We start from the raw sequence: 21,705 nt of genomic DNA on the forward strand, positions 1-21,705 counted from the left end.
GATTCACATCCTGTCTTAAAGAGACAGAGTTAGTTTTCACAAGCACATGATGGACAAAGTCCTGAAAAATCAGGAATTGGATGGGGTTACACTCTGTCACCCCTCTGTCTATCACCGAGAGGTCAGTTGCATGACTGCTTCCCTCCAAGAGGTCAGTTATACAGTTCTGTATGACAGCCTGAGCCACAGGAAGGGTGCCTTGGTGCACAGATGCTTAATCAGCCATTCTGTCCTGGGCATCCTCCCACCATGCGACCAATGAGGGAACATTCCTGTACTCTGACTATCACACTTCCATCTTGCACAGGCCCACTCCTCCAGCATGCATAGACTCAATCACAGAATCATAGAAGATTGGCAGGGATGGTGTCTCTAGCCTCTGTTTGCCACAAGCTGGGAATGGATGACAGGGGATGTATCACTTGATGATTAGCTGTTTTGTTCATTTTCTCTGGAGCACCTGGCACTGGCCACTGTTGGTAGACAGAACACTGGGCTAGATGGACCTTTGGTCTGACCCACTATGGCCCTTCTTATGTTCTTATGTTATTAAGCTTAGGGTTGGAAGAGACCTCAGGAGATCATCTACTACTCCAACCCCTGATCAAAGCAGGACCAACCCCAAATAAATCAACCCAGAGAGGGCTTTGACAAGCTGGGCCTTAAAAAAACTCTAAGGATGGATATTCCACCACCTCCCTAGGTAACCCATTCCAGTTCTTCACCACCCTCCTAGTGAAATAGTGTTTCCTAATATTCAACCTAGACCTCCCCCACTGCAACTTGAGACCATTGCTTCTTGTTCTGTCATCTGCCACCATTGAGAACAGCCGAGCTCCAGCCTCTTCGGAACCCCCCTTCAGGTAGTTGAAGGCTTCTATCAAATCCCCCGATTTGGCTGGCCCTGTTCTCAGACCATCATCTAGTGGCTGTGACGGTTTCTCTCTTCTCAGAGAGCCAGGCTGGGCTACTGGCATTTCGAGAATAGGCTGCTGGAGAATGTGGGCTTCGTGTCATCCAGGGGTTGTGGAAGGCCTGGCAGAGGCAGAGGAAGCAGCATGCATGCCTATTTTGAAACAACAACAAAATCCAAACATCAATCTAACCCTGGTGTAGACATGAAGATGTAGACTTAAGAATTCTTCCATCCACCTAGCTACCACTTCTCGGGGAGGTGGATTATCTATGCTGATGGAAGAAGCCCTGTCTTTGGTGTAAGTAGTTGCACAGGCCCACTCCTCCAGCATGCATAGACTCAATCACAGAATCATAGAAGATTGGCAGGTATGGTGACATAGCCTCCTCAACCCAAGGAGAGGAATTAACCTCTGCAGTCCCAGTGTGTGGCATGCACACCCCGTCACAGACCCAAATGCATGGGGTGGGGGGAGAGAGAGAGATGGGACACAACCCACTAGAACAGCAACTCCCTGCCTCTGCCATTCTGGAGGGCTCTTGCAAAGGGAGAAGCCAAATGCTCTGCCTGACCCCAAACTGCCATTCCCTGCTTCAGGAAATATTCCTTTCAGGGGAGCCTGGAGGGATCAGTCCTGGACCCAAAGTACTCAGGGTAGTGGAGCAGAGGGCAGAGGAGCCACATTTGGGTGTAGAGAACATCTTGTGGACACCTCCCCACCCAGCCTCACTCCTCTTCCAGTCACAGGTGACAAGCAACCATGTAGCATCTCCAGGTTGGCTGTCACAGCCCTGCTCAGGCTCCCATGGCTGGACACCCAACAGGTGGTTGTGATTGTGCTTCCCCCTGCAGCCCCTGAAATAATGTGCTTTTGAGTAGCAGCAACTTTCAGGCCCACTCTTGGGGTTCAGCTGCTGTTCTAGCACCTCCCTCTGGGAGTCGAGACCTGCGTGCCAAGGCCCTGAGACTAGTTTTGTCCTGGTTTCCCCAGACTCTCCAATTGCTTCAGCACACCCTTCTCAGAGCTCCCCCTTGGGCCCACTCTGTTTCCAGTTTCTCTTTTGAGGCACATGATTGTTTAAGCAACAGACCCAGGCTTTGCAAAAGGGGTTGTGTTACACATGGCCAGAAAGGGATGAGCAAATTTCAGGGTAATTGATCTAATTTCAATTTATAGAAATATTGTAGAAAATTATGTAAATGGTAATTAGCACCATTCCACATTAGATAGGTTAGAACTTTGAACTGTAGACCCAGGCAGCTTCCTCGCCGGACTATGCCAGGCCGAGTCAGCCCACCGTGGGTCGGATCTCCTAAAGATCCACTAGTTACCGGGCTTGCGTTAGAGTAGTCCTGATCACGAGCTTTCGCTTCACAGGGTATTCTGGGCGTCTTCCGGTAACAGTCACTCACACTGGTGTACACACACACACCAAGGCCTCTTTTTTTTTTCCTTTTTCTTCTTTTACCTCTGTTTTTTTTTTTTTTTTTTTTTAACCACGATGCATCTTTACCTGGTCCTGTCCAATACCATGAGGCGGTATGACAACCCCTCTTGAGGCGGTAAAAACCCCTTAGCACCGGTGCATTCTAATGCATTTACCTATGCATTACCTTGTTGGCCAACTCAGCAGTTCCCAATACTGCTATAAACTAACATTGTTGGGGCCTTTCCCCAATACCACTGTGCATCTTATCTTGCTGCACAGTCAATAAGTTCAGATGGCGTGAGCCCAACAGAGACAGACGTCCTCACGGACAGTCCTCCTCCGATACCCCAATAGAGATTTCAAAAGGTCTCATACCTCTCATGTGGCGCCATGGGGTTCGAAGGGGAATGATCCGTAGTAGCCGTCTGTGGGTCCGTGGGCGTTGCCATCCCGGACGAGCCCCCAAATTGTCGGAGAAAAACTCATTTCTCGTTTTTTCTTTTGGGTGCAGCAAAATCAAATACTTTATTATTTCTCCAGTAATTACAATGGAGGGAGAGAGTGCCATAGGACACAGGGTCGCCCCAGTCCCGGACAGGTCTCTCAACTGGTAAACAATTACAGCAACCCTTTATACTTTTGTTACAGACAATAACTAGCAATAATACAGACAATAAAGAGCAACAACTTCATTTTGTTTATACATAAGCCATTCTGCTATCTTGTTTTCTCACTCCTAAAAGACACCAGGCTGCATATTTGGTTATCAGTTACAAGGTCGTAATAACTTTTTACACAGTTCTTTCCCTCTGCCTCACACTATTCTGCTTCTAGAAGTCTCACGTCATTAGGGTTACAGCTGGGCTAACTCTTGCTAACTGACTGACATGCATTAAGATCCCCTTCAAATCCTTATTAATTCTTTCCCTGCTTCCACATTACAAACCAGAGTTAATAGTTCTACAAATTCACATTTGAATTCTTTCAGAACTCTTGAGTGAATGCCATCTGGTCCTGGTGACTAGTTACTTTTAAGGTTATCAATTAATTCCAAAACCTCCTCTAGTGACACTTCAATCTGTGACAATTCCTCAGGTTTGTTGCCTACAAAAGCCAGATCATGTTTGGAAATTTCCCTAACATCCTCAGCCATGAAGACTGAAGCAAAGAATCCATTTAGCTTCTCCACAATGACTTTATCATCTTTAAGCGCTCCTTTTGTATCTCAATCGTCCATGGGCCCCACTGGTTGTTTAGCAGGCTTCCTGCTTCTGATGTATTTAAAAAACATTTTGTTATTACCTTTTGAGTTTTTGGCTAGCTGTTCTTCAAACTATTTTTTGGCTTTTTCTTATTCCATTTTTACACTTTTTGTGGCCACTTCCATTTTTGGCAGTGTTTATGCTCCTTTCTATTTACCTCACTCGGATTTCACTTCCACTTTTTAAAAGATGCCTTTTTATCTCTCACTGCTTCTTTTACATGGTTGTTAAGCCACTGTGGCTCTTTTTTAGTTCTTTTACTGTTTGTTTGTTTGTTTAATTTGGGGTATACATTTAAGATAGGCCTCTATTGTGGTGTCTTTGAAAAGTGTCCATTCAGCTTACAGAGATTTCACTCTAGTCATTGTACCTTTTAAATATTTGTTTCACAGAGTTAAATAGATTTATTTGGAGTTTGGATCGCATTGGGAGCTGGGTGTCTGGGTGCTGGAAACAGGTAACTTGTTGAGCTGTTTTCAGTTAAGTCTGCTGCTTTGAGGGTGTGGCCCAGGCCCTGGGTCTGTGTTGCAGTAGACTAGCGTGTCTGCCTTGACAAGACAGGGTTCTGGTGTCCCAAGCTGGCAGGGAAGACTGGCTCAGGGGTAATTTCAGCACATCTGGTGACAGTCCCAGGGGGTTCTCTGTGACTGATCCCATCACATATATATTAAAATTTTATTTTCTAAAGGGTGTTCCTTAAGTGACTTTTCACAAAATGTCAGAACATGTTTGTATTAGAGCTGAGTGGATTTAACGTTCATTTACATTTCTTGCTTTCATATAGGAATTAGATACATTTTTTCTGCCACAAAACTAGACGGTAAGAGTGGCAACGCTTAACAAAATCTGAAATGGCTCCCGAACACCTGGAGGTGGGGAGAGTGGAGGTGAAAAGGATACAGCAACTGAAAAGGGGAGGGGAAGAGAGGAGTGAGCAACCGAAGTGGGGCCTTCGTGGGGAAGAGGCAAAGCAGGGAAGGAGCCTTGGAGGAAGAGCCAGGGCAAGGGTGGGTGCAGGGATCCAGCTTCCAGTAATTTAAAAGGTGTCAAACCTGTGAATTGTACATGGTCTGATTCCCCACTTTGTCATGCAGGCGCAGCACAATAAGGTCATTAAAGGGTAAATGTCTTTCTGAATGTCCAGGAAGTGATTCAGGGAGTAGGGCCCAGCACCATGTCACAAGCCATCTCTGCATGGAGCCTGAGTACCAGGAGAAAACATTTAATTACCTTTACGAGAAAAGAGCTTGGGCAGCCTGCCCCGGATCTGTTTGGTCCTCACCCCATAGATGATGGGATGCAGCATGGGGGGCACCAGGAGGTACATGTTGGCAATGAGAACAAGGACATGTAGGGGCACTTTGTGGCCAAACCGGTGTGTGAGGGAGGAGAAGAATTCTGGAAGGTAGAAAGATAATATGCAACAAAGGTGGGAGCCACAGGTCCCAAAAGTCTTGAGCCGGGCGTCCTTTGTGGGGAGGCTGAAGATGGTCCTGAGGATCTGGATATAGGACACGGTGATAAAAAACGCATCCAAACCTATCACAGAGAAGAGCACAAAGAGACCATAGTAACTACTGAGGCGGATGTCAGCGCAGGCCAGATTCACCACGGCTATGTGATCACAGAAAGAGTGGGGGATCACATTGGTTCTGCAATATGGCCACAGCCTCACTAGGAAGGGATAGGGCAATGCACTTATGCCACAACGCAGCACCACGGCTAGTCCGACTTTGGCCACAACGGAATTTGTCAGGATGGTGGAATGTCTCAGGGGATCACAGATGGCCACGTAACGATCCAAGGCCAATGCCACTAAGATCCCAGATTCCATCGCTGTGAAGCAGTGAACAAAGTACATCTGGGTGAGGCAGGCACTGAAATCAATCTCTCTGGAATTGAACCAGAAGATGCTCAGCATTTTGGGTACGGTGGCCGTGGACAGGACCAGGTCGGTGACAGCCAGCATGCAGAGGAAATAGTACATGGGCCCATGGAGGCTCTGCTCTGTCTTTACGATGAAGAGGATGGTGAAGTTCCCCAAGATTGCTATGGTGTACATGGTGCAGAAGGAGATGGAGATCCAGACATGGTCCATCTCCAGGCCAGGAATGCCCATCAGGATGAAGGTGGAGGGGTTGGTGAAGTTGGTTGTGTTGGAATCTGACATGGAGTAGGAGTGAAGGTGTCAAACTCTGAGGCAGAACGGTGTTGCCTGTATGTACCGTACGTTCCCCTGACTTCCTGTATGTTCCCAGGGTCTAGGAAGATGGTCACAGTTCTAATGCCTGAATGGAAATACAATATTAATATAAGACAATACACGTACTAGCAGAGCCTGTTCTCATGGAGGAAGCAGATTTGTCACTTTTCACACACTGAAAAATAATGCAATTCAATATTTTATCATACTCCATGCATCAATAATTCCTACACGGCAGGGTGGAGGAACCTTAAGAGGGAGCAGCGGGAAACACAAGTGTGGGACTTTAAAGACATCACTTAAATATCCATGGTTGGTAAAGCTAAGGATCACCCAAAATGAGGTTATTAAGTATATGAAGAAGAAAAGGAATCATAGAAAAAATTTAGGGCAATTGCTGTGTTTTAAATGTAAACTAAAAATGAAGATAAAGATCCTTTTTACTTCAGATCTTCTTAATCTTTGATTTTTATATTTCATTTTAATTTATGAAGGGAAAACAGTGACGTAAAATAATTAACACTCTACAATATCATTGGAGTACACATAAAATGGACTGAAGACTAGTTGATTGAGAGACCTCAGAAGTCACTTGCAGTGACTGGGGCTTTTTCTAGTGTGGTTCTTCAGGGATCAGTTCTGGGCCTGATGTTGTTCAATATTTTCATCGCTGACCTGAAAGGAATTAGAAAATCAGTGCAGATAAAATTTGCGGATGACCCAAAGATTGGCAGAGTGGTGAAAATGATGAAGATAGGTAGGGTGATGAGACTGGGTTGGGGGAAATAGACTCCTCTACAAGAAGAAGTCCCGAATATTGGGACTGTTCCTAAAAAAATGGGACATCTGGTCACACTAAGAACAGGGCAGCCATATCAATTGATGTGGAGCATTGGAGTGTCTGATGCAAACAAAATATAGTAATACACTCAAATGCAAACTTAACCTCTCAGAACAGGGAATGCAGTCCTGACCCACAATCTGGAGGTCTATAATATACAGTGCAATGACCCTGACAAGGATTTAGAGGTCATTGTTTAAAACCAACACTGAAGGCCAAAAGGACTGATGCAACCCTCGGAGGCAGCAGAAGATGGATTTTACTTCTGTACATGGTGAAACCAAATGCATCAAGTTTTGAGTCCACATTTTAAAAGGATGTTGGAAAATTGGAGAGGGTATCGAAAAGAGCCACAAAAATGATTGGAGGCTGGAGAAAATGCCGGACCATGAGAGACTTGAAGGGTTTCATCTTTTTAACTTATCAAAAGAATTATCAAGAGGACACTTTCATGGGGAGAAACCTGTGCATAGTGATGGGCTGTGTAATCTAGATGAGAAAGGCGAAGCAAGGCCAAATGGGTGGAAGCTGAACATGCACAAATTCCAGCAGGAAATAATGGGCAATGTTGAGCACTAAGGCCTGGTCTACACTAAGCGTTTAAACCGGTTTTAGGAGCGTAAAACTGATTTAACGCCACACCCGTCCACACTGAGAGGCCCTTTATATCGATATAAAGGGCTCTTTAAATCGATTTCTGTACTCCTCCCTAACGAGAGGAGTAGCGCTGGTATCGGAATTACCATATCGGATTAGGGTTAGTGTGGCCGCAGATCGACGGTATTGGCCTCCGGGCGGTATCCCACAGTGCACCACTGACCGCTCTGGACAGCAATCTGAACTCGGATGCAGTGGCCAGGTAGACAGGAAAAGCCCCGCGAACTTTTGAATATTTCCTGTTTGCCCAGCGTGGAGCTCGGATCAGCACGTGTGGCGATGCAGTTAAAAATCAAAATAAAGAAAGAGCTCCAGCATGGACCATGCGGATGTGATCGCTGTAAGGGCAGGCAAATCTGTTCTATCAGCGCTCCGTTACAGAAGACGAAATTCAAAATCATTTTAAAAAAAATCTCCAGACAGACGCCATAGCAGGGACTCAGCGCACTGCTGCGTGACAAGCGAAACGGAAATCCAAAGAATCAAATGGACGCTCATGGACTGGAGGACTCAAGCTATCCCACAGTTCCTGCAGTCTCCGAAAAGCATTTGCATTCTTGGCTGAGCTCTAAATGCTTCTAGGGTCAAACACAGTGTCCGTGGTGGGTCAGGGCATAGCTCGGCAATTTACGCACCCCCCCCCCACCCCCAAAAGTGAAAGGGAATACAATCCTCTCTTGACTCTTTTACATGTCACCCTATCTTTACTGAATGCTGCAGACAGATGCTTTGAGCAGGGGGTTGGACTAGAGGACCTCCTGAGGTCCCTTCCAACCCTATGATTCTATGATTCTATGATGCGATGCTGCAGCACTCAACACCAACATCCTTGCTCCCCCCCCGCCATGGGTGGCTGATGGTACAATATGGCTGATATCCATTGTCATCATCAGCCTATTGGCACATGGGGCAGTGCAAAAGGACTGGTAACCATGCCGACTAGCATCAGTGAGGTCGATCAAGGGCGCCTGCTCCTAATTTTTTCGTGGTAGATGGTGCAGTATGGCTGGTAACCGTCTTCATCATAGCAACAGGGGGCTGAGCTCCATCAGCCGCCACCCTGCATGTGAAAAGAAAAGATTCAATTGCCCCTGGACTAGCAGCGGGATGCTGGGCTCCTCTCCTCCACAATGCTTAATGTCCTGTCTGGACTATCATAGCAGCTGGAGGCTGCCTTCCATTCATTTCTCACTAACAAGTCACTGTGTCTTATTCCTGTATTCTTTATTACTTCATCACACAAGTGGGGGGACAATGCTACGGTAGCCCAGGAAGGCTGGGGGAAGAACGGAATCAACAGGTGGGGTTGTTGCAGGAGCACCCCCTGTGAATAGCATACAGCTCATAATTTCTGCAGGATCTGACACAGAGCAGCTGTGCTCTCTGGCTCTATGATACAGTGGTTCTCTAGTACACTTGCCCATATTCTAGACAGGACTGATTCTATTTTTAGATACCAAAAAGGAGGGATTGACTCAGGGAGTCATTCCCAATTTTGGCTTTTGCGCCCCTGGCTGATCTCAGCCAGGGGCACTTATGACAGCAGCAAATGGTGCAGTGCAAAAGGACTGGTAACCATGATCATCTTATTACCAATTTATGGTATGGTAGATGCTACAGTATGGCTGGTAACCATCTCTGCTGTCATGCAAAAGCAAAAGCATGCTGCTGTGTAGCGCTGCTGAATCACCTCTGTCAGCGGCATCTAGTACACATACAGTGACAATCACAAAAGGCAAAACAGGCTCCATGATTGCCATGCTATGGCATCTGCCAGGGCAATCCAGGGAAAAAAGCCGCGAGATGCTTGTCTGCCGTTGCTTTCCCAGAGGAAGGAGTGACTGATGACATTTACCCAGAACCACCCGCGACAATGATTTTTGCCCCATCAGGCACTGGGATCTCAATCCGGAAATTCCAAGGGTCGGGGGAGGCTGCGGGAACTATGGGATAGCTATGGAATAGCTACCCACAGTGCAACGCTCCAGAAATCGACGCTAGCCTCGGACCGTGGACGCACACCACCGATTTAATGTGTTTAGTGTGGCCGCGCGCACTCGATTTTATACAATCTGTTTTGCTAAACCGGTTTATGTAAATTCGGAATAATCCCGTAGTGTAGACGTACCCTGAGAGTGGTTAACCTTCGGAACAAACTGAGAAGGGAAGTGTTGGATTCTCCAGCTCTCCATGTTGGCAGATCCAAACCGAATGCTTTATTGCAAAATCTGCCTGAAGGCTTGTCTACAATTAAAACACTATAGTAGCACTGCCTTGGTGCTTCTGTGTAGACCCTACTTACACTGAAGGCAGGGCTCCTTCCATCAGCATAGGTAATCCACTTCACCAAGAGGTGATATCTAGGTGGATGTAAGAATTCTTCCGCCTACCTTCTCATGAGAAAGATGACAAAATGGTGGAATACAAGCATTATAATCAAAGACAAAAAGAAATGGATATGTTTCATAAAGAGCTGGAAGAAAGTTGTTCTGTCTCACCACAAAGGGCAGGAGAAGAGGCAATGTGTTCAAACTCCAGCATAGCAGGGATAGCAGATTTAAATTAAATCTCATGAAAAACTTCCTAACAGTAAAAATAGGAGAACAATGGAACAGATGGCCAGGGTAATCATGGAAGCTCCTTGAACAGAGGTTTTCTAAGGAATTGCGGATAATCCTCAATGTTCAATGACAAAGAAAGAACAAATCCTGCATCTTGGCAGAGGGATAGACTATATGACCCTTGAGGTCCCTTCCAACCCTGTGGTCCTATGATTCTATGATGTAAAATCCTAGTGTAGACATGGCCTTAGTCACCCACAGTCTTTGCTTCAATACAGGAGTAGCTGGGTGAAAATTAGTGGTCTTGTGTTACAGAGAAGGTATGATTGGATAATCTAGTGGTTCCGTCTGACATTAAACCATATGCGTCTATCGATAAAGAAAGCAGAAAAGTAGAGCAGGCAAATATATTTACCGTGTCTCATAACACACAGACAAGGAACCATTCAGTTATATTTCAAGCCTGAACATACAACACCAATAAAAGAAACTTGTTAACATAATGCATATTTGAGCTGTGGAACTTCTTGTCACTGACATTATTGGAGCGAAGAGCTGAGCTGAATGAGATACACAAGTGGTTTGGCCATTGTACGTGGTGCTCGTGGCACGACCTTTAGTGAAGACTGTCTGACAGCTTCAATAAGAAGACCTCATTTTCAGTTGCTTATAAGTTTGCCAAATTGTAGGCATTTGAACTGAAATTTCTCTAGCTGCATGTCTGCTTCCAGCAAAATAGTTTTTTGACAGTTTCCAGAATAACAGTTCATCTGACTTCTCAAAGGAAACTAAGAGAAAATATGCCTTGCTCATGCCGACATTTTTTTCTGATTGTTCCAGTGAGGAGCCCCCTAGCACCTCCTTGCATTCCGGCAGATAAAAGTCAGGTAACAGTTTCCCCATTAAAAGCCACAGCTTTGAAATGCAAGAGGAGGAGGTGACAGTGCCTGTGCATTAACACACAACTAGCTCCTGGGGTCTTTATTCAGTACTGACTCCAAGGGGAGATTTACCTCAGTGGGACCTGAACTAAGTACGGGCCACGGTCTCAGAATTCAGCCTTGTATTGTACATCTCCTAAAACCTTTCATCCTGAAGGATCCACCGTGCCACGGAAATGCAGACAATTTGGAGCCACAGGCCATCAGCTGGGATGGGCAATGGGGCATAGAGATGAGTGATGGCCAATGATACTGGAGCAAACTTATCACCTATGGCAAGGACCCTGGGATGTTTAATGGCTGCACAGAGTGGAAAAGACCACAGACTTACTCTCTATCCCAACACTCATGTTGCACTGGGTTTGTCAAGAGGTGACCTTCTCAGCAAGAGATGGGTACCTGTGAATTCTGAAACAGAAGAGTCATTCCTGGGAATCCCCTTCAGGTAGCCGTGTCCAACGTCTCTCTCTCACTCCAGCATCTGTGGCAACATTGCACGCTGAGAGCCAATATAGGGGTTTGCACCATTTATAATATAGCTCTGTGCAATCCCTGTGGGGTTTACTCGGCCTCTAGGGGAGAAGCGGCATCTGTATGTAAACAGACTGGAGACAAGCCTTTCTCCGCTTCTGTGCTAATTATCCAGCTTAAAGAGTAAACAGTTATTAAGGGAGCTTCTGAAAAGGAGATGAGAATTCTTTAATTCTGTGCTGAGTCAGAGGGAAATTGGCTGTTTTGTGTATTTATGTATATTTGTGTACATTTAAAATATATAGTTGATAAGGAAGAAAACTAGGGATAATGTTTAGAGCTCCATAGGGTCTGAAGCCCTGTGAATGCTCAGGAGGGACAGAGAGATAGTAGACAGACAGATCTGGAGAGAGATGACTGTGGGGGACAAAACCACTTTGTGTAAATACAGAGGGCTTTGGTATCACCAATCAGACATTATCATCAGCAACTATCATTATATTGTGCAGCACCTTTCACTGAAGAATCTTGAAAACAGCTAGCAAAGGAAAGTCACTTTGAACATATCCCCATTATACAGATTGGTAAACTGAGGCACAGGTAGACCGGACTTGGCCGAGGTCACACAGAGATTGAGTGGCAGGATGACAGGAAAAAACAGGCTGCATGAGCAGAGCCTGAGTCTGCACGATCCTCTCATGGTGAATCTGAGGTTTTCAGAACTTGATGGCATTTGTGAGATCCCCACTCCCCGGGAAGGATGAAATATGGGTGTCCACTTCTGCTTCCGCTCAGATATCTGCTGACAAATCACAGTCACTAGGGTTACTTCGGGGGAACAGACTTAGTAAAAGCAACAGAAATAAAATATTCCTGGGGATAGTGTCCTTGTCTTCCCCCCAAAGATGCCATAGAAAAAGAGGCACCCTACAGTGAGGATAGAGACTGTATTAGTGTTTGCACCGGATTTGTTTTTGACCTCTCTGTTCATTTCCTTCCTGCCTCTCCCTGCTGGAACTGAAATTTAATGTTTCAGGCTCAGTCAGACTTACCAGGACTGTCCCAGCTTCAGGGCGCTTGGATTCCCATAGCTGAACTCTCTGCCTGCTCTTCCGGCTAATCTGGGGTATTGCTCCTATGCAGAGCACCTGAGCTTTTAAGTACTGGAATGAGACTCAACAAATGTTCCTGTCTGTACTGAATAGAGGCGCTGTATTCAAGTTACTAACACTCTGTAGCTGGAAACCATGGTTTGACCTTCATCTGTAGCCATGGCAAAGGGGTGCTAGGACTTGATTTATTTTCTATATCAATAGACTCCTAGGGTTGAAGGTCAGAATGGACCATTTGATCAACCAGAATGACATCCTGTATCACATGCACCATTACGTTTCACCCATATACTCCTGTATTGAGCTCCATAACTAGAGTGTGATTAAGACCTGGTCTACACAAGGATTTTATATCATCATCTAGTGTGACCTCCTGCCAGGATGCAGCACATTAAGTTTTTTGCATCTAAACCAAGCATCTGTTCCATTGTCACCTACTTTCAAGTCATAGAAACATGTTAGAAAAGTATGTACATGGTAATTGGGCCCATTCCATTTCAGATAGTCTAGAGCTTTAAATGTAGACTTGTATTGTTAAACAATCGGAAGAAGAGAGTGACTCTAGTAGTCTGCTTACATATAGTGAGATAGAGATGAACCACGTAACCAAATGGTTCTGGTGTAAGGCTGTATTCTGTTAATTCAAAGATCAAAAGGAAATAATATTGGATAAGAATTGGGTGTAATAATATCATTGACCATATGTCTCTCTAAAGTTTGTGATAAACTGTCTACAAACTGCTTAATGCATAATTATGTTATTTTAATCCAGGAAGTGAATAACTGGTGATATTTAGGAAACAGAATGTTACTTCAAAAGTTGATTGTTCACCTAAGGACAGTTGTGCTGCCAAGGAACTGTATAAAGGGCTCTTGGGACCTGATCCTTTTTACTTCAGATCTTCTTAAGCTTTATCATGGGAAGCTAGAGACACAAGATTGTGGTCTTCAGTTACACACCAGATCTCCCTGATATTGAATACTTTGACATTGGACAATAATCTGTGGATTAAATTGAGAAGGAACTCTGTGCAACTGTGAAGCACACCATTTCTACTGTGAAACTGAATTAAGTCTATCTGTATAATAATCATTTAATGAATACTCTCTTTTCTTTTCCTTTCTTTTTAAATAAATCTTAATTCAGTTAAGAATTGGCTGTAGTGTGTATTTGGGTAAGATCTGAAATATTTGCTGATCTGATCTGGAAGGTGATGTGACAATCCTTTGCGGTTGATAGTACCTTTTTTAAAGTATAGAATTATAGAATACTAGAGATTGAAGACACCTCAGAAAATCATCTTTTCCAACCAGTACTCAAAGCAGGACCAACTCTACTGAAATCATCCCAGCCAGGGCTTTGTCGAGCCAGGCCTTAAAAACGTCTAATGATGGAGATACCACCACTTCCCTAGGTAACCCATTCCAGTACTTCACCACCCTCCCAGTGAAATAGTTTTTCCGAATATCCAACCTAAACCTCTCCCACTGCACTTGAGAACATTGGGTTTTGTTCTGTCCTCTCCCACCATTGAGATCATCCTGGCTCCAATCTCTTTGGAAACTCCCTTCAGCCAGTTGGATGCTCTTATGAAATCTCCCCTCACTCTTCTCTTGTATAGACGAAATAAGCCCAGTTTCCTCATCCTCTCCTCGTAAGTCATGTAGCCCAGCCCTGTAATCATTTTTATTGCCCTCCAATGGACTCTCTCCAGTTTGTCCACATCCTTTCTGTAGTGGGTAGACACCAAACTGGACATAGTAGGGGAATAATCATTTTCCTCTTTCTGTTGGCAATGCTCCTACTAATGCAGCTCAATATACCTTTAGCCTTCTTGGCAACAAAGGCACACTCTTGACTTAGGGGCAGCTTCTCATCCACTGTAATTCCCGGGTTGTTTTCTGCAGAACTGCCACTTAGCCAGTTGGTCTGCAGCCTGTAGCAATGCATGCAGGACTCTGCATTGTACTTGTTGAACATCATCAGGTTTCTTTTGTCCATATCCTCCAATTTGTCTAGGTCACTGTGGATCCTATCCCTACCCCGAAGGGTATCTACCTCTGCCCCAAGATTGGTGTCATCCACAAACTTGCTGAGGGTGAAATCCATCCCATCATCCAGATTATAAATGAATATGCTGAACAAAACAATCCCCATCACCGACCCCGGGACACTCTGCTTGATATAATCATCATCATACTTGACTTTTCTATCTAGGTGGAAACCAAAAGCTGGGTTGTTGTAAGTGAACTGTATTTTGTTTTCTGTGTAATCAGTAAATCATTGTGAAAGCTGTTCTGCTGCTGGCTTGGGAAATCCAAGTGTTAGAATAACCACCCATTTGGGTCAGCTCCATTCTTCAAAGTTTGCCCTAATTGGTTAATCTCACTGTGGCCACCCTGGAACCCCAGGCACAGGATGCTAAAATAATTATTTTACTTTAGAGAGCACAAGAGACACCCACATCCAGGTGAACATACCATGTCCTACCTCAGTGACCATGAGAACGATCATACTGGGTCAGACCAAAGATCTTTCTAGTTCAGTGTCTTGTCTTCTGACAGTTGCCAATTCCAGGTGACATAGATGGAATGAAAGGAACAGATAATGTGCACCAGCGCCCATTGCCAGCTTCTTGCAAACAGAGGCTAGGGACACCACCTCTGCTCATCCCAGCTACTATCCATTAATGGATCAATCTCCCATGAATATGTCTAGTTGTTTTTGGAACCTTGTTATAGTATTGGCCTTCACAACATTCTGTGTCAAAGAGTTCCAGAGAATGACTGTGAGTTGTGTGAAAAAAAATATTTCCTTTCATTTGTTTTAAACCTGCTACCTATTAATTTCAGTGGGTGACACCTAGTACTTGTGTGGTGAGAAGGAGTAAATACCCTTCACCTTAGTCATCTCTTCTGCAAGCTGACAACTCCCAGCCTTTTCATCTCAAATCATACAGAAATTGTTTGATACCCCTAATCATTTCTCTTGCCCTTCTCTGTACCTTTTCCAATTCAAATCTATCTTTTTTGAGATGGGGCAACCAGCTCTGCATGCAGTATTCAAGATGTGGGCATATCAGATCTTTCTTGAATGGCAAAAGCTAATTTAGACACCATCATTTTCTAGGTATAGCTGGGAATATGTTTTCCAATGCGTATTACTTGCATTTGTCAACACTGAATGTTATCTGCCATTTTGTTGCCCAGTCATGCAATTTTGAGAGATCTTTTTGTAGCTTTTCTTAGTCGGCCTGGGACTAAATTGTCTTGAGTGGTTTTGTATCATCTGCAAATTTTGTCACCTCACTGTTTACTAGGGCTGTCAAGCAATTATTTTTTTCAACATCACCCTGGAGCATACACTAGGATATGGTCAGAGCCCTCTGGGGTGTCCAAGGGCCAACTCCTGGAGCCCCTGACCTCCTCCTCCAGTTGGAGTCTCTGCTGCAGCCATCACCCTGCTAGCAGAGTCCCCTCTCCGGCCCTTGTGCCTCTGTCCTACCCCAGCTTCCTCTGGATCATTCTGTCCCGGTGGTTTTAAAGGGCTGGACCAATGGATCCTCTCTCTGTTCCCTTTCTGGTGAAGTTCCATTCCTCCCATGCCCACCCCTATACAGAGAAGCTGGAGAAAACTGGCTTTTATCTAAAATGCAGTTAATCCCTTCTTTTGTCCAGGCGAGATCTCGTTAGGGCTGATAGATTTTAATGACCAATTTATATATAGGCAGATGTCTCCTGCCCCTTAGTACAAAGAAGGTGAGAGAAGAGTAGTGAAAAATCCCAAAGAAATAAGGATACAGATGGCTGATACAATCGAATGTGAATTAATATAGTTAAAACATCTGCTCGATGTTCAGTGGCATCAAAAAAGTGAACAGAATGTTGTTAATCATGTAGAAAGGATAGATAATGAGACAGAAAATATTTTATTGCCTCTATAGAAATCCATGCTATGCCCACATATTGAATACTGAATGCACATCTGGTCACCCCATCCCAAAAATATATGTTGGAATTGGAAAATGTAGGAGAAGAGGTGAAACAGATTGAGATATTTCAGCTTGGAAAACAGATGACTCAGGGGAGTATGAGAGAGATTGATAAAATCATGACAAGTGTAGAGAAATTGAATGAAGAAATATTACGTAATCCTTAATTTAACACAAGAACTAGGTGTCACCCAATGAAATTAAAAGGGAGAAGATCTAAAACAAACAAGAATTATTTATTCACAGTGAAACTTTGGAACTCTTTGCCAGAGGAGGTTATGAAGGCCAAAACAATAACAAGGTTCCAATAAAAATTAGGTAAGTTCTTAAAAGATAGGTCAATCAATGGCTATTAGCCACGATGCGCCGGGATCATGTCCCTAGCATTTGTTTGCCAGAAACTGGGAGTGGGTGACAGGGCATGAATCACTTAATTATGACCTGTTCTGTTCATACCCTCTGAAGCACATGGCATTGGTCCCGGTCAGAAGACAGGATCCTAGGCTGGATGGACTGTTGTCTTCACCCAGTAGAGCTTTCTTATATAGAAAACATAACTATCTGCCCCCTGCTGTAATCCACTGGACTCCACTCTCCTCCCAAAGCTGAGATAGAAACCAAGAAGCTTGACGGGTCTCTATGTCCGCAAATTTAGTAACAAAGTAAGAATACACTGTGACGTTGCACTTCATATGCTTCATAGAAATATGCTTATGAATGTGAACGTGATGTAACTGGAATATGCTTTATGCAAAAGGTCTCTTGTAACGGTGATTTAGAATCTTGATGGCTCCCAATGACCCAGACAATTGGTTGTAAATGGTTTATTTACCTGCAAACCTTCCTGTGTTCCTGTGTTCCTGTGCGCCAACCCAGGGAGAATGAAAACTATGGTCTTACAGTGACATGTGACCATGTTACATGATACAGGAATCCATCTTAATCCTTTTACTTCTTCATTGATGAGCCGTGGGTGGGGACGAGCACAGACAAAAGATTCCCACCTTGTGCCAAAGCTATAAAAGGGGATGGAGCAGGACAAAGGAGGCCGCCAGTCATGAGAAAACACCTGGTTATCACTGGAGATGTCTGCTGGATCTAACAAAGACTGTACCAGGGGAAAGGATCGGGCCCAGACTAGGAACGAGGCTGGTCTGTGAAACAAACTAATTGGAACATCTTTGAGGGTGAGATATTTCCTGTAATCAGTTTCTTAATGTATTAGATTTAAATTTGCCTGTTTTTGCTTTATTTGATTTACTTTCTTCTGCCTCTTATTACTTGAAACCACCTAAATGCTACTTTTTTATATTCAGTAAAATGACTTTTGTTTATTAATATATTCAGAGTAAGTGATTAATACTTGGGGGAGCAAACAGCTGTGCACATCTCTCTATCAGTGTTATAAAAGGTGGACAATTTATGAATTTACCCTATAGAAGCATTATACATAAGAACATGAGAATGGCCATATTGGGTCAGACCAAAGGTCCATCCAGGCTAGTATCCTGTCTACCGACAATGGCCAATGCCAGGTGCCCCAGAGGGAGTGAACCTAACAAGTCATGATCAAGTGATCTCCCTCCTGCCATCCATCTCCACCCTCTGACAAACAGAGGCTAGCGACACCGTTCCTTACCCCATCCTGGCTAATAGCCATTAATGGACTTAACCTCCATAAATTTATCCAGTTCTCTTTTAAACCCTGTTATAGTACTAGCCTTCACAACCTCCTCCAGCAAGGAGTTTCACAAGTTGACTGTGCGCTGTGTGAAGAAGAAGTTCCTTTTATTTGTTTTAAATCTGCTGCCCATTACTTTCATTTGGTGGCCCCTAGTTCTTATATTTTGGGAACAAGTGTCAAGATTGCTTCCCCACTCTGAACTTTAGGGTACAGATGTGGGGACCTGCATGAGAACATCTACGCTTAATTACCAGCTTCGATCTGGTTTTGCTGCCACCACCCAAATCATTTAAGAGTTATTTGGGAAACTCTGGCTACCTCCCTTCAGAATATCTCCCTCTACCAATTCCCTGGTGAACACTGATCCAAACCCTTGGATCTTAAAACAAGGAGAAAATAACAATTCCCCCTCCTTTTCCCCCCACCAATTCATGGTGAGTCCAGATCCAACCCCCTTGGATCTTAAAACAAGGAAAAATCAATCAGATACTTTAAAAAGAAGGATTTTAATTAAAGAAAGAAAGGTAAAAATCATCTTTGTAAAATCAGGATGGAAAATAACTTTACAGGGTAATCAGATTCAAAGAGCCCAGAGAAACCCCCTCTAGCCTTAGGTTCACAGTTACAGAAAACAGAGGTAAACCCGCTAGCAAAAGGAACATTTACAAGTTGAGAAAACAAAGATAAAACTAACACACCTTGCCTGGATGTTACTTACAAGTTTGAAATATGAGAGACTGGTTCAGAAAGATCTGGAGAGCATGGATTGATGTCTGGTCCCTCTTAATCCCAAGAGCGAACACCACCAAAACAAAGAGCACAAACAGAAGCCTTCCCCCCACCAAGATTTGAAAGTATCTTTTCCCTTTATTGATCCTTTTCGTCAGGTGTGAGCCAGGTTACCTGAGCTTCTTAATCCTTTACAGGTAAAAGGATTTTGGTGTCTCTGGTTATCAGGGCTTTTATAGTATTGTACACAGGAGGGCTGTTCCCTTCCCTTTATAGTTATGACAACAAGTAAATAACTTTTCCCTATTCACTTTCTCCACACCACTCATAATTTTATATACATCTATCATATCCCCTCATAGTCTCTTCTTTTCCAAGCTGAAGAGTCCTAGCCTCTTTAATCTCGCCTCATATGGGACCTGTTCCAAACCCCTAACCATTTTAATTGCTCTTCTCTGAAGTTTTTCTAGTGCCAGTATATCTTTTTTGAGATGAGGCGACCACATCTGTACGCAGTACTCAAGATATGGGCAACCCATGGATTTATATAAGGGTAATAAAATATTCTCCATTTTATTCTCTATCCCTTTTTAATGATTCCTAAAATCCTGTTTGCTTTATTGACTGCTGACGCACACTGTGTGGACATCTTCAGAGAACTATCCATGATGACTCCAAGATCTCTTTCCAGATTAGTTGTAGCTAAATTAGCGCCCATCATATTGTATGTATAGTTGGGTTATAGTTTCCAATGTGCATAACTTTAAATTTATCCACATTATTTTTCATTTGGCATTTTGTTGCCCAATCACTTAGTTTTGTGAGATAATTTCAAAGTTCTTCACAGTCTGCTTTAGTCTTAACTATCTTGAGCAGTTTAGTACCATCTGCAAATTTGCCACCTCACTATTTACCCCTTTCTCCAGATCATTTATGAATAAATTGAATAGGATTGGTCCTAGGATTGACCCTTGGGGAATACCACTAGTTATCCCTTTACTTTCTGAAAATTTACCATTTATTCCTATCCTTTGTTCCTTGTCTTTTAACCAGTTCTCAGTCTATGAAAGGATCGTCAACTTAATTTACATAACAGGGTTTGGGAGGGACCTTGTCAAAAGCTTTCTGGAAATCTAAGTACACTATGCCAACTGGATCCTCCTTGTCTATATGTTTGTTGACCCCTTCAAAGAACTCTAATAGATAAGTAAGACATGATTTGCCTTTACAGAAACCATGTTGACTTTTGCCCACCAAGTTATGTTCTTCTATGTGTCTGACAATTTTATTCTTTACAATTGTTTCAACTAATTTGCCTGGTACTGACGATAGACTTACTGGTCTGTAATTGCTGGGATCACCCCTAGAGCCCTTTTTAAATATTGGCGTTACATTAGCTAACTTCCAGTCATTGGGTACCGAAGCCGATTTAAAGGACAGGTTACAAACCTTAGTTAATAATTCCGCAACTTCACATTTGAGTTCTTTCAGAACTCTTGAGTGAATGCCATCTGGTCCCGGTGACATGTAACTGTTAAGTTTATCAATTAATTCCAAAACCTCCTCTAGTGACACTTCAATCTGTGACAATTCCTCAAGTTTGTCGCCTACAAAAGCCAGCTCATGTTTGGAAATCTCCCTAACATCCTCAGCCATGAAGACTGAAGCAAAGAATCCATTTAGCTTCTCCACAGTGACTTTATCATCTTTACGCGCTCCTTTTGTATCTTGATCGTCCATGGGCCCCACTGGTTGTTTAGCAGGCTTCCTGCTTCTGATCTATTTAAAAACATTTTGTTATTACCTTTTGAGTTTTTGGCTAGCTGTTCTTCAAACTAATTTTTGGCTTTTTCTTATTCCATTATTACACTTAATTTGGCAGTGTTTATGCTCCTTTCTATTTACCTCACTAGGATTTCACTTCCACTTTTTAAAAGATGCCTTTTTATCTCTCACTGCTTCTTTTACATGGTTGTTAAGCCACTGTGGCTCTTTTTTAGTTCTTTTACTGTTTGTTTGTTTTTTTAATTTGGGGTATACATTTAAGATAGGCCTCTATTGTGGTGTCTTTGAAAAGTGTCCATTCAGCTTGCAGGGATTTCACTCTAGTCCCTGTACCTTTTAAATATTTGTTTCACAGAGTTAAATAGATTTATTTGGAGTTTGGATCGCATTGGGAGCTGGGTTTCTGGGTGCTGGAAACAGGTAACTTGTTGAGCTGTTTTCAGTTAAGTCTGCTGCTTTGAGGGTGTGGCCCAGGCCCTGGGTCTGTGTTGCAGTAGACTAGCGTGTCTGCCTCGACAAGACAGGGTTCTGGTGTCCCAAGCTGGCAGGGAAGACTGGCTCAGGGGTAATTTCAGCACATCTGGTGACAGTCCCAGGGGGTTCTCTGTGACTGATCCCATCACATATATATTAAATATTTATTTTCTAAAGGGTGTTCCTTAAGTGACTTTTCACAAAATGTCAGAACATGTTTGTATTAGAGCTGAGTGGATTTAACGTTCATTTACATTTCTTTCTTTCATATAGGAATTAGATACATTTTTTCTGCCACAAAACTAGACGGTTAAAGTGGCAACGCTTAACAAAATCTGAAATGGCTCCCGAACACCTGGAGGTGGGGAGAGTTGAGGTGAAAAGGATACAGCAACTGAAAAGGGGAGGGGAAGAGAGGAGTGAGCAACCGAAGTGGGACCTTCGTGGGGAAGAGGCAAAGCAGGGAAGGAGCCTTGGAGGAAGAGCTAGAGCAAGGGGTGGGGTTGTGGAGGTTCAGCTTCCAGTAATTAAAAAGGTGTCAAACCCGTGAATTGTACATGGTCTGATTCCCCAGATTGCCATGCAGGCACAGCACAATAAGGTCATAAAAGGGTTTAATGTCTCTCTGACTGTCCAGGAAGTGATTC

At 43.6% G+C, this 21,705-nt stretch overlaps 1 protein-coding gene across 1 annotated transcript; it reads right to left on the reverse strand.

Annotated features, from left to right (window-relative positions):
* Positions 1–4,830: 4,830 nt before the first annotated feature.
* LOC123362739 (olfactory receptor 52E4-like) lies at positions 4,831–5,778 on the reverse strand. Its single transcript, XM_045003194.1, has one exon. It carries the CDS (start codon positions 5,776–5,778, stop codon positions 4,831–4,833), a length of 948 nt encoding a protein of 315 aa, XP_044859129.1.
* Positions 5,779–21,705: the final 15,927 nt, after the last annotated feature.

This window comes from Mauremys mutica, chromosome 1 (assembly GCF_020497125.1).
Source record: "Mauremys mutica isolate MM-2020 ecotype Southern chromosome 1, ASM2049712v1, whole genome shotgun sequence".
NCBI classification, from domain to species: Eukaryota; Metazoa; Chordata; order Testudines; family Geoemydidae; genus Mauremys; species Mauremys mutica.